This window comes from Tasmannia lanceolata, unplaced genomic scaffold (genome assembly GCF_043159265.1).
Source record: "Tasmannia lanceolata isolate RefF3 unplaced genomic scaffold, GAP_Taslan_0.1 ptg000012l, whole genome shotgun sequence".
Taxonomy (NCBI): domain Eukaryota; kingdom Viridiplantae; phylum Streptophyta; class Magnoliopsida; order Canellales; family Winteraceae; genus Tasmannia; species Tasmannia lanceolata.
In genome coordinates, this window is record NW_027518689.1 from 14,234,595 (window position 1) to 14,249,292 (window position 14,698).

Sequence of the window (14,698 nt, forward strand, 5' to 3'; positions counted from 1 at the left end):
CCAAGACATTCCAAGAAGACTCAAGGTTCTTATTTTTAGAATGTATTTGGAGTCCTCTTGATTTTATGTTTCTTTCAAAAGGTTTTCAAATGGTTTTATACTTAACATTTTACATCTTTGAAAACCATCAACACACCCAAAAATGTGTTTGAAAACCTTTGACTTTAGCCCAAAGACCATAGCCCAAAAGCCCCTGATCTTTAAAGTATAAATGAAATTTTACTCAACATGCATTGAAGATTGGAGGACAAGTCACAAGAGCCAAGACAAGGAAAAGATGTTTACTCAAGCCGAAGAAGTCCAAGAAAGTGCAAAGGAGCCAAGACATTCCAAGAAGACTCAAGGTTCTTATTTTTAGAATGTATTTGGAGTCCTCTTGATTTTATGTTTCTTTCAAAAGGTTTTCAAATGGTTTTATACTTAACATTTTACATCTTTGAAAACCATCAACATACCCAAAAATGTGTTTGAAAACCTTTGACTTTAGCCCAAAGACTATAGCCCAAAAGCTCCTGATCTTTAAAGTAAAAATGAAATTTTACTCAACATGCATTGAAGATTGGAGGACAAGTCACAAGAGTCAAGACAAGAACAAGATGTTCTCTCAAGCCGAAGAAGTCCAAGAAAGTGCAAAGGAGCCAAGACATTCCAAGAAGACTCAAGGTTCTTATTTTTATAAAGTATTTGGAGTCCTCTTGATTGTATGTTTAAAAGCACTTTCAAAAGGTTTTCAAATGGCTTTTATACTTAACATTTTACATCTTTGAAAACCATCAACACACCCAAAAATGTGTTTGAAAACCTTGGACTTTAGCCCATAGACCATAGCCCAAAAGCCCCTAATCTTTAAAGTAAAAATGGAATTTTATACAGGGTTGGTCGACCGCGGGATGGAACCTAGAAATCCAGGCCATCTCGAATCTTATCGGGCCGGTTGACCGGGTTAATCCAGGCGACCGCGGATGCGCTTCTATTTGAAATAGAACAATCCAATTTGGTCTAGGGCGAGCGACCGCCGTGGGTCGGTCGACCGAGATAGGTTTTTGAGCCAAATTTTTTGAGCAAACAGTAAGCCCTCGCCGAGCGACTGCCATGTGGCCAGTCGACCGCGACGGTAAGAAATTTGAAAATATAATAGGGCCCCCGATAGGGGCGGCGACCGCTGTAGCTCGGTTGACCACCGCGGTCGAGCAAACTAGCCGTTGGGGCGTTTTCTGCTTGACTTTTTCAAGCCGTTTATTTACAGTTTTATCCCAAACGGTCATATTTTCAAATACATTATATATACATCATTAAAACCTATCTCTACAAGCTTTTTGAACATTTGAAAAAGATCAAAATCCCATTTCTCTTTGAGCTTCAACTTTTCATTCAAAAGCAAAAACCTCTTTGAACTTGTATTTCAACATTCGTTCAAGAGGGCACTCCATAGGGCTTTTATCTTTGCTATCTTTAGGAGTGATTGTGAGCTTTCAACTTTGTAATCCGCCTATTAAGAGGCATTGAGAGTTTTTTATTTTTATTTGTTCTTCATGTGAGGGTCTCCTCTTCGGCCTGTAAAGAAAGGTGAAGAAAAGGGTCTCCGATTCGGCCAGTGAAGAAAGGTGAATCATGTGCAAGGATTTGATTCCCTTGTCAAGGATTTGTGTGAGGGGCTTCGCAGATATGGGGTGAGGACGTCAGATATGGATGAAGAAATTTCTGGAGTGAAAATTTTCCTTTCTGACCGTGAATTGAGCTTTCCTCAAGGATCTGAAATCCTTGTTGTTCGGCAAGTTTAGAGAGAGGTCCTCTTCCATGTAAGATTGCCTTTCCTATTAACTACTCTATCTTGCTAATGCAAGCCATTTTTCTTTCGGCCATTGATACCTGCAAGTGAATTTGCTTCTATCTATAGCTGTCCACCTCTGTTCTTCTTAATTCGAATTTCATTCAACGGCTTCCTATTTTCTGTTAAGATTCATATTGTTTTTCCTTTACTCTTTTCTCACACTTCTATAGAGTAATTTTTAGTCACTAATAATCGTTACAGCAAGGTGCAATCAAACAAGAAAGTGGAAACAATCATGATACACAAGGAAGATCTCCAGGTACATTGGTGGAAATTTAATTTAGAACAAAGGAATGCATGCTTTTCTTAAATTAACTTTTTCTCCAACCTTTTGCAATTGATTTCCAGCTTTTTTATGAAATGCGGTCGGGGGACTGGTTTTGCTTCTTCTGCAATTACTGCAACTTCAACTGCCGGAATAGATGCAGATGGTGCTAGCAAAAGAAGGTAAAACCACTTCCTCCAACCATTTCCCTACATGAGAGAAGCCATCCGGCATGACATGTTTGGGGGGGGGGGGGATCCTAAATGGGGAGCTAAGAAAAGCACACGAAGGCGATTTGGGGATTGGTTTTGCCCCTCCTGTGATTATTTCACAGGAGGGGCCATATTTGTGGGCCCCGACAAGTCATGTGTGACCTGCCACGTCACACAAACTTCTCCACCGAAGTGTTAAGATTATGAAAAGGAATATTCCAATTTCCAATGATGTAATGCATGCCCTTGATCTTTTTTAAGAGACAATTAATCTTGGTATGGGATCCATACACACCATGCAGTGCAATCATCGAGGGTTGGGGTGGAATTTAACACTCACAAAATTCATTCCCTCCTCTCTTCTTCTGCCTTTCTCCTCTCTTCTGCTTTCCTTCTTTCTAACCACTCAGGTGGTCAACTCCCAGGTTTGATCCATTTACTCTATATTTCTACATTGTATCAAAGCAAGGTTGATTAAAGTTCAAGAGGGGATATCAACAATTGATCCAAAGAGCTACTCACACAGTGTTATCCCTTCACCCTCTTCTATTCCTTCGAAACCCTAGCATCATCATCTTTACTACATATTTCCTCCTAAACCGCACCATCCAATCTCATTGAAACCTTAACCATATCATTCAAGTGGTTTGAGACTGTGATCCTAACTTTATTTGAAACCCTAAACTAATCCTAACCTACCCTATTCAAAAATCTAATCTTATTCGCAATTCATTATTCGACTTCCTTACCCTACCATACCATCTCTTTGATATCCTAATCCTACCATCCCACCTATTCCTTCCCCCTTTTTATTCTTCTTTCTTCTTGAAACCCTAGGACTTCCTCTCTCTTTTTGTGCATACAAAATCCATGAGGTGCTTTGTGTTCATCCGAGAGTGTATTAGCTGATCTACTTCTCTTTTAGTTTCTTCTCAGTTTGCGAATCTCCATGTTGAGTGAAAATAAACTCAGATTTTCAAATGTCACGGAGATGCAAGTAGTGCAGCTTACCTTTCTTAAGCCAAATGAGCCTAATTATCCTCTATGGGCTTAGTTCGTGGAGGTAGTCCAAGGTGCAATGAGAAAAGTGAAGTTTTTGACTGAAAACCGACATAGTGAATCTGTTAATAGATACGAAAACTGGATAAAAAGGAATTTTTTCAAATTTCCAATGACATTGACACAAAATGACCGAAATGTTTCCATTTCCTTCCCCACCAAATTGCATACAGAAATAGAAACGCATACCAAAACAAACATTGTAAGTGCATTTGTGGAAAACAATATCAGCATGTGTTACATTCATATATTTATATGAATTGCATATGAAACATGGTATATGTATTATGTATAAATATTTATATGTATTACACGAGAAATGTGGTGTGTACTGATTTAATCTGACACACGCGAACATGTGTTACATAGTTATATCTATATGAATTGCATGAGAAATATAGTGTATGTAATGTATAAATATTTATATGAATTACATGTGAACTGCGGTGTGTACCGTGTTCTTAAACCATTACGAGTGGTTTTTTACGTACGTGATGGTTTTTTAGTGTATCTGTGACTATTCTAGCACTTCTTGAAATTTCATCTTAAATGTCCATCATTTGCATATGTTTCCATGATTTTAGAGTATTTTCACCAAAATTTCCATCTGAAATAGACATATTTCCATTTCCATTATGCCCAAAACGCATACCGAAATTGAAACCTAAAACCTTGCTCAAAGAACTATAAAATTATGACTTAAAGTTGGAGCAACATGGATGGCCATCTTAGTACAAATGTGATGTTATTTGACACGACCACAGATGTATTGAAAACAGTCCGTGAAATGTATTCTTTGGATGAAAATATATCATGGATGAGTTATTTGAGAATATTTCTTGTGTCAACAAGGAAACAAGAGTTTTGAGTGAGTATGTGATGCAGGACAATACCTAATTTAGGGAAAATCCTACACTCCTAGTGGGATTGAGACTTTAGGACAATTTAGGGCTTACGCGGAAAACTAAAAGAACACTTAGAAACTTACCTAGGGCCGAATTAACGCCTAATTAATCTATGGGCAGCAACAATAATGAGACTTAAATAGCATAAATAATTGTAAAGATTTTAATTCAGCATGACTAAACCTTATACAAATCAGTCAAACCGATAAGGGTTCGTTAGATGAATTGATAATAGAAAGATTAGTCTGAAACTAGGCAAAGGCGACAATGTCTGTGACCCATGCTAGAGTCCCCGCCATCAGTCTCGTCCACATCTACGCTTGTAAACCTTGAATCCACGCCCATTGTTGATGTCAATCAGTATGATAGTACACTTCGTGGTGTGTAGGAAAAGTTGAAGGCGTATAAACCAAACCTCTCACGTATAACTTGGAGTTATTTGAAAGGCAGCTGAAAGAGTCTGAGGTTACTAAATTGCTAGAGTATCATACAGTTCGTGGAGAGATCTTGGCTGGCAAAGAGGTCCCCACTTTGAATAGTATGTAATTGAGATTTCAGGGCATTGGGATGTCTAAATCCTCTTCACATCTCAATACTGGAGAGGTGTTGGCCTTGACAGAGATAACGGTGGCAGAGAATGTGGCCGTAAATAATAGAAAGAAAATGTATTGTGAGAGGGCAATCACACATCTTACAAATCTTGGGAGAAGAATTCCAGTATGGTCGAATTTGGTTTCCTACATAGTAGACAGGGATAATCCCTCTTAGAATGCTCCCATTGAAAATCAACAGCATGGTACTCTCACTGGGAATTTTGAATGTTCCTAAATTTCCATTTATTTGAGCAAACTAATCAAGTCCCTTCAGTCATAATCGTTTTCCATTGTGCGTTTCAGAATTTGAAGATAAAGAGAGGACTAATATCTAGATTGTAGTGTTGAGAGTAACGCTCTTCATTCTGTCATCTCTCCTTGGCTTTAGCATAGTCAACTCGATCATCCATCTTTGTGTCAAGCACATCACAAGTTCTGATGATAAATACATGAAAAATAGTACATACAAAAAATTTAAAAAGTAATAAGGAGAAACGTTGGCAGCAAAGTAATATAAAAACTAATTTGAGTTTACCAAAACAATGGAGTGAAATAAAATCACGGCGGGCCCACCCTCAATGTGGAGCACTTGTGATATAAAATGCATGGTGGGGCCACTCCGTTCTAGTGAACTTGTATATTAAAATAGATTGTGGTGGGCCCAGTCTCGTTGTGGTGCACATGCACATTAAAATAGATTGTGGTGAGCCCACTCTTTGTGTGAGGCACTTGTAAATTGAGATGCACAGAATATTGCTGTGTGTGAAACGATACTAGAGAGAAAAGACAGAATATCAAATTAGTGCATGCATCGAAAGGGACATGAATAAAACATAAAACCCATAAAAAAAAATTAATTTTGTTCCACCGCTCACCTGTTCAATAGTACATTTTGCTATAAGGCGGCGGTAATCAATCTCACTTCCAACCAGAATATTTTGACAGTGTTCCGTCATCTTGGCAACAAATTTAAGAAAGATATCCTTCTGCATGCCATCCTAGTTTGCAAGATAATGACATACAAAGTGGCTAAGTGAGAAGCATTTGCTGTGATTACAAAATTCCTCCAAGAAGATATTGCATTCTTTTGATTTGAAAGCTGAATGTAAAACAATAGTTATTTCACAGATTGATTTACTTTTTTGTACACCACAAATAGTGACTGAAACTGATGAAATATCGTGTGAGTAACCTAACAAAGAAAAGTAAAATAACAAAGCTAGGTAAGGTACTTTGTGACTCGATGAAGAATAGCCACCTGATTCAAATCCTCGGGTGCTCTATTACTGGTAGCAACCAGAACAGTCCCAGTACTCAACAATCTGCTTACAATTCCAGATAAGGCCACAATAGCAAAGACATCAACAGTCTGTAGTAGGAAAAGGCAGAATTTATGTCATGTGAGGATATAACATTTACGTCAGGAAGAAAAAGGTCACACCTAATGTAATACTTGATCAGAAGGCTAATACAAAATATTGCCTATTTACCATATTTACCACATGAATCAGATGTGTAGATTTTCTATGCAGTTATGGTACATTTCACACAGGATGCAACCTTGTAAAGAGTAGATATTCATCTTCAGTTCAAACTTCCAAGACATAAAGAATGCAGTGTGAAATAAGATAATAGAAATGAAATGAACGATTTATTCTCCCAAATAATAGAAATATTTAACTCTTGAGTCCAATTGAAAAAGAAAAAATCTTCCATTGGCCTCTCTCTCTCTCTCTCTCTCTCTCTCTCTCTCTCTCTCTCTCTCTCTCTCTCTCTCTCTCTATATATATATATATATATATATATATATATATATATATATATGGGGGCGAGGTTTCTGAGGTATCGCTCACTCTGAGCAAGCCACTAAATACACCATCTCCCATGTTGTTTGACTCATCCAACCCATTCATTCCATACAACCTCACATAGATAGGGTGTTCCTAACAAACCATCTCCATACAATCATCCTAACCATTCGATCTGTAGAATCCCACTTTCTAGCCATCCAATTTAAACCTCCACAAATCAACGCTTACCATGATCCAATGGAGATGATTTCTTAGGGACACCCTATCTATGTTAGGTCCTATAGAATGAATGGGTTGGATGAGTCAAACAACATGGGAGATGGTGTATTTAGTGAGACTGAGCGATATCTCAGAAACCTTTTCCCATATATATATATATATAGGAATTGGTATGGACACCCATAAATTAAGGTATTTTCCATCGTCAGATTGACTTATTTGTTTTGGGTGCATTAAAAAAAAAAAAACATATTGACATGGAATTTTAAGGGTGTCTATTCCAGCCACTATATATATATAGAGAGAGACACACACACACACACACACAAGGCAATGGAAGAGACAGGTACTAATACTTCCCCTACAATTTAAAAAATTAATGTAGGCTGCCAGACTGCTAAATAGTGTCAGCTCAGATTGATGATGACAAAATAAGACAAAGATTTACGAAAAAAATATATGATAGAATGCAAATTATGGAAACACTCATCTTTGTTTCACCTGTATCTCATCAAAGCAAAGAATTCTTGCTCCACCTTGATCAGCTTGCCAGTCAACGAGAAATTTATCTGCCACAGCAGGAAGGATATGTTTCATTTGTACCTCTTGCTTATATTTCTCTTCTTCAGCCAACCACTCTTTCACTTTTGTATCAAATGGAAGCTTCCCTATCCAAGTAGAAATAACCGACTGTACAGATTTTTCCTCCACTTGATTCTTCCATAACTTATGCATATGCTCATGAATTTCAAGCATGGCCTACAGGAAAACATGATGAATATAACCCACATAAATTGTACGTAACATGGATGTAGGACAGTTAAAAACAACGATAAGATTTCATGAGTAAAAAACATTTTTCTAACCACCATAGGGATGATTATGTATTCTCTATAGGAGTAAAATAGACTATTTTTTCATAGTAAAGTTTCTGAAAAACAATTCTGTACTAAGATATTACATAAACAATCAGCTCCTTTGATGACAGCAAGAACATCATGCTGCTGATGTTTTCCACCACAGGCCGAGGCACTTCTCAAAACTGGTTTCCAACTCAAAATCAATCTTTTGGTCTCAAAATTCAGATCGTCTCAGTCGATCAAAACTCATTGATCTAAAATCAATTCTTGGCTGGAAGAGTTAGGACACGATACTTGGAGCCTGACCAGATTGAGTCACTCAGCAAAGTTCTGAGTTGATCTGCAACTTTATGAGCCTCAGCTAGGGCACAGGGTTTCTGTGTACATTGCATAAGTTAGAAAATAATGTAGAATTACAAATTGGTTTCAAAATTTGATTGGGGATTCACTGCCTTACTTCCATGCACCCTTATGGAGCATAATTGGTCAGCCCATTGTTTCTAATCAATATTTAAGTAGTTTGAGTTGAGCATCTTTGGTACTCTACTCTAGCCAGTTTGCAGCAGTTTCAAAAGCAAAGAACCAGCATTAAATATTGCATACTATTCAACAAAAAAAGAAATTAGTGGTACAAAATTAATGAGGGATCCAGTACAAATTCTACTAAGAATATGATTGGAAGAATTAAGATGTAATGGACTCACTACATTTGTTACTTCCAAGGAGCTTTGCCAATGTGAGCCCTTTGTATGATCACTACAACATTAATGATGACACTAGTGGTAGGTTAACAAAAAGTAATTGCACACAATTCAGAGTTTAGAAGTAAATTATTGAGGTTTAGTTTTAGCACAATTATATGTTTTCATATATTTTTTGCCTTGAACATCTAAGGGAATATCTGCAAAATTTCCTTTTCCACTTAATGAAAGGATAAAAGGATAGGGAGTCTAGAGCAAAAGCATTTTCTATTCACCATTGTTCATACAATTTTTCCCTCATTTTCTATTCAGCATTGTTCATACAATTTTTTTCCTCCTTCCTCTTCTCTTTTTTCATTTATAATTTGGTATCATAGCAAAGAACTCAAGGGAACTCAAGATCGCTTGTTTACTCATCACCACAAGGCACTCCAAAATCATCTTGTGAAATAGATAATCTGCGAAGAAAGGGAAAGACCTTCATGTAATATCAGAAGTCATACAGCCAGACCCCGTCTGATCTGAGCAAGATGGGTACCATATGATATCACTTTGTCTGAAGGTATTTGTACTACTTTTTCGTTTATTTTTTGAAATGTTAGGTATTTGTACTATCTTTAGTTTAACTTTATGGTTCATTTCAGTGTTGTTTGAAGTCCCTAAAGGGATTTTAAATAATGAAGTTAGAAATCCCTGATCTGAAGTTTTAGGCATGAATTATTGATTTTAACTGTGTATAAATCTGAATTGGATGCATTAGGATCATTCTTTTACAAGGATTCAAATGAATTTGAACTTGCTAGATTACATTAAAAATAAAGCTAATGTGATTTGTTGGAAACAGTTGTCGATGGGCTTTGATTTATTTGAGAACATAAACTTCTCATTGTGTTTGGGACAGATTTGATTAAGGTATTCCCTTCAGAGTATTTTCTCATCAGTTTGCCTGTGACTGAAGAAATGTCTTCATCTAGCATCTGCAATGATCCCATAATACATCAAGTTTGGGAAGCTAAGTCATCTAGTGGACAACCTGGATGCATCTTAAAACTACAAACATTGATGGCACTAGTTATTTGGTGTTCATGCACTGGTTGTTTGTCAAGATACTCATTAGTGAGACAACGGTTTAAATTTTGGTTTCGGCCGCCACGGAAAAGGAAGCTTCTTGAAAATTTTGGTAGAAATCCTGTAAAATTTACGAAATATATGGAAACATATGCAAATGATAGAATTTAAAGACGAAACTACAGGAAATGCACAAATACAAACCTAGAAATCATAACATAAGTAAAGACAACCATCCATAATGGTTTCAAAAAATCGAACACCTAGTGGCATACACCGTCGCATATGTCTCACAATTTAGTACATACCAAATTTCACATGTAATTAATATAAATATTTACACATAATACATGCACCACATTTTTCATGCAATTCATACAAAATATAATTATGTAATACATACTAATATGGCATACCACTATTACACTGACAATTTTGGTTTATGGTTTTGGTTTTGGTTTTGGTCGTGATGCAGGACAATCGAATGAAAATGTTAGATGAAGCGGTGTAATTACATACCCAATTAAGGGTATTTCAGATATTGTACATGTAACTCTATATATATATATATATATATATATATATATATATATATATATATATATATATATATACATGTTACGAGAGAGAGGTACTCTACTCTCTTCTCTTCTCTTCTCTTCTCTTCTTCTCCTTCTCTTCTCCAATGGAGCTTAGGATACAGCAAACATGGTATCGGAGCTATAGGTTCCAATTAGTTTTTTTGAAGTGGAGAATAAAAAATAAAAAAAACCTAGTTGGGTTTTGCTTCGCTCGCACTAGTTATGTGGCTCGCGTTTGCATCATCTCCGATAGCTCTTGTATGATTTGTTGGTAGTTGTGCTTGTGATAGTGTGGTTTGGTTTGATTCACTGTTGGTGGATCATTGCCTTTTCTTGATTTCATCTCTTCTTTGTGGCTTGTGTTCTCATGGCTACTACTTTTGGTTCTACTTCGATGGAGCTTCCTATGGTTCAGATGGCATCCATCAAATTGGATGGCTCTAATAATCCCCCATGGCGTTGGGCAGTTGAGACGTTTCTCTTGACTCGGGGCAAAGTTGATTATCTTGAAAAGGACTCTCCTCCTGTTGATGATTAATCGTATAGCAAGTGGCGCCAAGAGGATGCACATATTCAGAACCTCTCGTGGAATAGCATGGAACCGAAGGTTGCTAGTCCGATGATGTTTCTACACTCTTTCAAGTATGTTTGGAAACGCACAGAAACCCTCTATTCTCGAGTAAACAACCTCGCGTGGATATGTGATGTTTACTCAGAACTCTTCCATATTTAGTGTGGTGATAAGACAGTTTCTGAACATTACTCCAAGTTTGTGACTTTATGTGAGCAGCTCGATATGTACCTGCCCTTCACCAGAAATGCTACCGTGTTAGTCAAGCACCAGGAGGATTTGTGAGTGGTGCAGCTCCTGCATTCCTTAGTGCATGAGTTTCTTCCCATTCGGCAGCAGATTGAAGGGCTTGGCTCTCTTCCCTCTCTTCACGAGGTTTTCTTCTAGTGCATGAGTTTCTTCCCATTCGGCAGCAGATTGAAGGGCTTGGCTCTCTTCCCTCTCTTCACGAGGTTTTCTCCAGAGTCCAGCATTCTATGAGGGTTAAGGTGCTTGTTGATTCCTTCGTTGAGCTCTCTGCTCTTGCTATGCAGTCTAATTATGACCGTGGTGGTCGTGACGCTGGTCGGGATTCAGGGGGAGACCATAGTTCTAGTGGCCGTGGATCCCGATTTTTCACTTGCTGTGGTATGGAGGGTCATTCTGTCGACTTTTGTTATGAAAAACGCCGAGTTATGGCCGACTAGAGATGCTCATCATGTATATGTTGCTGCACCAGAGAGTTCTTTCTCTGTTTCTGTTGAGTCGACTGATAATTTGGTCGTTTTCCGTGTGGAATATGATGAATTTTTGAGGTCTAAGGACAAAGGCATACATTCTACGGCCACAATCTCCAAGGAACGTAGCACCCTATCCTAATTTCTCAGTAAATCTGGCTCTTGGCTCATTAACTTTGGAGTCTCCAACTATATGACAGGTAAATTTGTTTTACTTCATTTAAGTCATACTCTTCATCTAGTACTTCTAACACGTTAACTGATGGGACTACCTCGCCGGTTTCCGGAGCTAGGTGGTCGTGTGCGAGCAGTTCGGCCAAATTCCAGTTCGTCTTTAGGACGAAGTAGGTGCCAAAATTTCAAAAAAAGACAAAAATTGCTCAGTGCAAGCAGTTCGACCAAAATCCAGTTTGTCTTTAGGACGAACGGGGTGCCAAAATTTCACAAAAAGACAAAAAATCGGTTAATACGAGCAGTTCGGCCAAAATCCAATTCGTCCTAAAGACGAATTGAGTACCAAAATTTCACAAAAAGACAAAAATTGCTCAGAGTGAGCAGTTTGGCCAAAATCCAACTCGTCCTAAAGACGAACTGGGTGCCAAAAATTCACAAAAAGAAGAAAAATTGTTTAGTACAAGCAGTTCGACCAAAATCAAGTTCGTCCTTGTTACGAACTTGTCGCCAAGATGTCAGATAAGACAAAAAATTGCTCAATACGAGCAGTTCGGCCAAAATCCAATTCGTCCCTAAGACAAACTACGTCCCAGAATTTCAGAAAAGACAAAAATTACACCACAAGGGCAATTCGGCCAATATCCAGTTCGTCCTTAAGACGAACTAGGTGCCAAAATTTTGGGAAAACGACAAAAGAATCGTCCAGAGAACAGGTCTACGCAATTCAGTTCATCTATAGGACGAGCTGGATGCCGATTTCGAAGAAAAAGCAAAAATCGATCAGAGGGCCGCACATCCCATATCTTGTTCATGAGATAGATAAACCGGATAACAATTTCGCGGATAAGAAGAAACAACTTTATGAAATCATTCCCCAAGACGAACACATCGACTTGAGGAATGGGGGGCAACTGATGAGGGCCAAAAAGAGCCTCAAATCACGCACCTACACGTGGCATTAGGACATACTTGCAATAACATCACTTAGCGAGGAACAAGGTAATAACGGTCCGCAATCAAAGGGTCTTAACCTAACTCCTACCCAATTACAGGCCAACACATGTAAAAGGGTATAGGAAACAATAAAGATCTACCCAAATAAAGGGCCGACACCTGTCGCCAGGGGTAAAAGCGTAAAACAACACACAAACCTTTGCTATAAATAGCCTAGGATAATCCCAAGAAGAGGGATCCCAAAAAATTTATTGTTCATAGTCATTACATCAGCATTACATCATCTATTGTAATATCTTATGTCAGCTCTTTCAAAGCCACTTCAATAAATTACCATTTTTTTACCACAATAGTAATTCTGCCACGTCTAGATACAAGGTTTCTTTTCCACGTATCATGACTCTTTCACAACCGCGTACATCTCATTGAACAATAGTTACACAGATCGTTAGATACCTAAAGAAGAGAAATTATACTGTGCCCGATTCTGAAGTCAAGTGTGGGTGGTACTACCATTGATATTTGATCCAACAGCAGACTCTTAAAAAGTGGTCTGTTGTTGGATCAAATATCAAGGGTGGTACCGCCCACACTTGACTTCACGGCCATGCATCATATAAAATCTCCCTAAAGAAAGCTCCAGGTAAAGTGTTGTTTTGTAGAAGGCCTTATCGCATGAGATTAGAGGGCTATACGGATGCAGATTGGGCTAGGCCACCTGCGAACAGGTCTACTACAAGGTATTGCACCTTCATTGGAGGGAACTTGGTTTCGTGGAAAAGTAAAAAGCAGGATGTGGTGATCAGGTCCAGCGCAGAAGTGAGCAATGGCCCACACGTGTGATGAATTGATCTGGGTGAGATCTTTTTTGTCAGAGATTGGCTTGCCTTCCTCATCTCCAACATCACTATATTGTGATAATATGGCAGTGGCTCATATTGCTTCGAATCCAATCTTTCATGAGAGGATGAAGCACATTGAGGTGGATTGCCACTTCATTCGTGAGAAGATTCAAAAGGGGGAAATATGTATTGTTTCCCTATATCTGGAATTCAAGCAGCTGGAAAGTTTACCAAGCCACTAGGCAGAGCGAAGTTAAATGATGTGTGCAAAGTTGCGGATGTATGACATATACACTCCAGCCTGAGAGGGAGTGCTAGATGAAGCGGTGTAATTACATACCCGATTAGGGGTATTTTAGAAATTGGCATTTAACCCTAATTACAAATATACAGTACACGTTATGAGAGAGATATTCTACTCTCCTCTCCTCTCAACCTTCCTCTTCTCTTCTTCTCCTTTCCTTTCTCCTTTCTCTTCTCCAATGGAGCTTAGGATACAACAAACAAAAAGGTCTAGTTTTATAGAATTGATATCAAATTTGATGTAGGACGAAGCTATGAAAGGGACGTCAGGGGCGAAAAGGATGGGTCGAAATTAGGGTTTTGGTTCTTAAAATATGTTATGAGATTGAAAAAAGATTTCTCAACTCAACTCACCTCAACTAAGCCTTTGTCCCTAACTAGTTGGGGTCGGCTAATGAATCCTTTAGGAAAAAAATCATGAAGAAGGTGAAAGAATCTACCCGGCTCAGATTGAAAAAACATTTCTACTAGGTAAAAACTTATTTCAATCCCTTGTACAAAATCTCACAAGGTCTCAAAACAATAGCAATGTGTCTACAAGGAAGATTTTGGACCTCAAAGAGGCCATTTGAGTAGGTTTCGAGGTGTGTAGAAACAAGCTAGAAAGTTGTTGAAGGATAAAATTAGGTTTTAGACAAAATGAGAGAGCACATGGCATGGATTGGGTTTGAATGGTGATTTTAATGTTAGACAATTTTTTATTGGTAATTTAGGAGTTCAGGGTAGAAGACATGTGAAAAAGTAATGCAAGAGAGGTTTTGGGTGAAAATAATGGAGGCTTGGGGTTCCCAAAAAGGTGGTTTATGAAAAAAAACATGAAAGAGATAAATGGAAAGGTTGGAATCTCTCCAACCTAAACTCAAGGCATCACACCAGGGATTCCTAGGCATCACAACTTAGGGAAAGTAGACTTTGCATTCATGATTTGCAAGAAAGCAAGAGAAAGCTGTTTTTTATTCTTTCATCCATAGCATAAAATAGAGTGATAGAAAAGTGTTCTCGGCTTGACAACATATAAGAAAAAGAAGAGAAC

At 38.0% G+C, this 14,698-nt stretch overlaps 1 protein-coding gene across 5 annotated transcripts in view; it reads right to left on the reverse strand.

Annotated features, from left to right (window-relative positions):
• Positions 1-14,698, reverse strand: part of LOC143887635 (AFG1-like ATPase family protein) — a 105,071-nt gene that overhangs the window by 40,068 nt on the left and 50,305 nt on the right. For all 5 annotated transcript variants that reach the window (XR_013254316.1, XM_077391746.1, XM_077391745.1 and 2 more), the window contains 3 exons: positions 7,397-7,654; positions 6,124-6,234; positions 5,741-5,863 (listed from right to left, as the gene is read on the reverse strand). Coding sequence is in view for 4 of the 5 variants with exons in the window: in XM_077391746.1 (XP_077247861.1) it covers positions 5,741-5,863; positions 6,124-6,234; positions 7,397-7,654 (492 nt within the window). In the remaining variant the exon portion in view is untranslated. The remainder of the gene's footprint in view (positions 1-5,740; positions 5,864-6,123; positions 6,235-7,396; positions 7,655-14,698) is intronic.